Source organism: Tupaia chinensis, unplaced genomic scaffold, assembly GCF_000334495.1.
Source record: "Tupaia chinensis unplaced genomic scaffold, TupChi_1.0 Scaffold000146_1, whole genome shotgun sequence".
NCBI lineage: Eukaryota > Metazoa > Chordata > Mammalia > Scandentia > Tupaiidae > Tupaia > Tupaia belangeri.
In genome coordinates this window covers 7,782,882-7,783,862 of record NW_006159616.1, presented here as the reverse complement: position 1 = coordinate 7,783,862, position 981 = coordinate 7,782,882, and the positions used below count along the sequence as shown (strand labels likewise).

The 981-nt window shown below is 53.0% G+C and overlaps 1 protein-coding gene across 1 annotated transcript in view; it reads right to left on the bottom strand.

Annotated features, from left to right (window-relative positions):
* ZBTB17 (zinc finger and BTB domain containing 17) overlaps positions 1 to 316 on the bottom strand; it is a 33,795-nt gene extending 33,479 nt beyond the window's left edge. The window contains 1 exon segment of the mRNA XM_006145256.3: positions 192 to 316. Coding sequence (XP_006145318.1) covers positions 192 to 198 — 7 coding nt within the window. The 5' untranslated portion in view covers positions 199 to 316.
* Between the last annotated feature and the right edge of the window lie 665 nt (positions 317 to 981).

Below are 981 nucleotides of genomic sequence, written 5' to 3'. Positions count from 1 at the left end.
CGGCAGCGTCCCCCGCCCGCTGCCCGTCAGCCTCCTGCTCCGCGGTGTCCCCTCAGCCCCGGTTCCTGTCCCACTCCGCCTCCTCCCCTCCCCCACACAACCGTCCCCAGCGTCCCGCTGCGCCCCATCCTCTGCTGCCTCCGCCCGGGCTCCCGAGACTGTCCCAGACCCGGGCGATTGCTAGCCCTCACCTGCCATGTCCCAGACCCCACCGCAGAGGGAGGTGCATCACGGCCGCGAGAAGGCCGGAGACGGCACTTCAGAGCAGACAAAGGGCGCCGCCATGTTAGAGTCGGGCGGAACCGACCTCGCTGGCTTCCCTACTGCAACTTCCGGCGCATGCGCAGCACCCGTGCTTGCTGTGCGACCGCGGACGGGCGCATGCGCCTAGCTGTCCAAAAGTTGTACCGTATAGCACTTCAGCGCTTGGAATTGTCCTCGTTGTAACCCTGCCTCGGTCTTCTGTTCTGCATGTTAACAGTAACAGCTTACGTGTGTTCAGCCCTCACTGCGTGCCAGACCCTGTGCAAAGCGCTTTACGTGCATTTTTTTTACTACATTCTCACATCAGCCATAAGATAGTATTATATCTTTCCCCATTTCTAGGAAGGAGAAACAGGCTCAGAAAAGGTGCATGAATTGTTTATAGTCAAACATTTTTTAAGTGGTAGAGCAGAGATGTGAACCTAGTTGTAGCTCTAAAGCTGTGGATCCCAGTTACGTTTTGGTCTATATTCTAAACCAACCACTACCTGCTTTCCTATTTAGAGGAATCCAGAATTAGCCTGGGTGTGAACGAGGGCGTCTGAAACAAGTGTCTTCCGATTTACATAGCTTCTCTCTCCGCATTTTAACCTTTAAATCCTTGACTTACCTATTTCCTTATGGTTCATGGGGTTTCTCCTTTATTTCTGGTCCCGTTTGTCATGATCTATCATTTTCTTTTTCTTCCTTCCTTCTTTCTCTCTTTTTTTTTCTCTC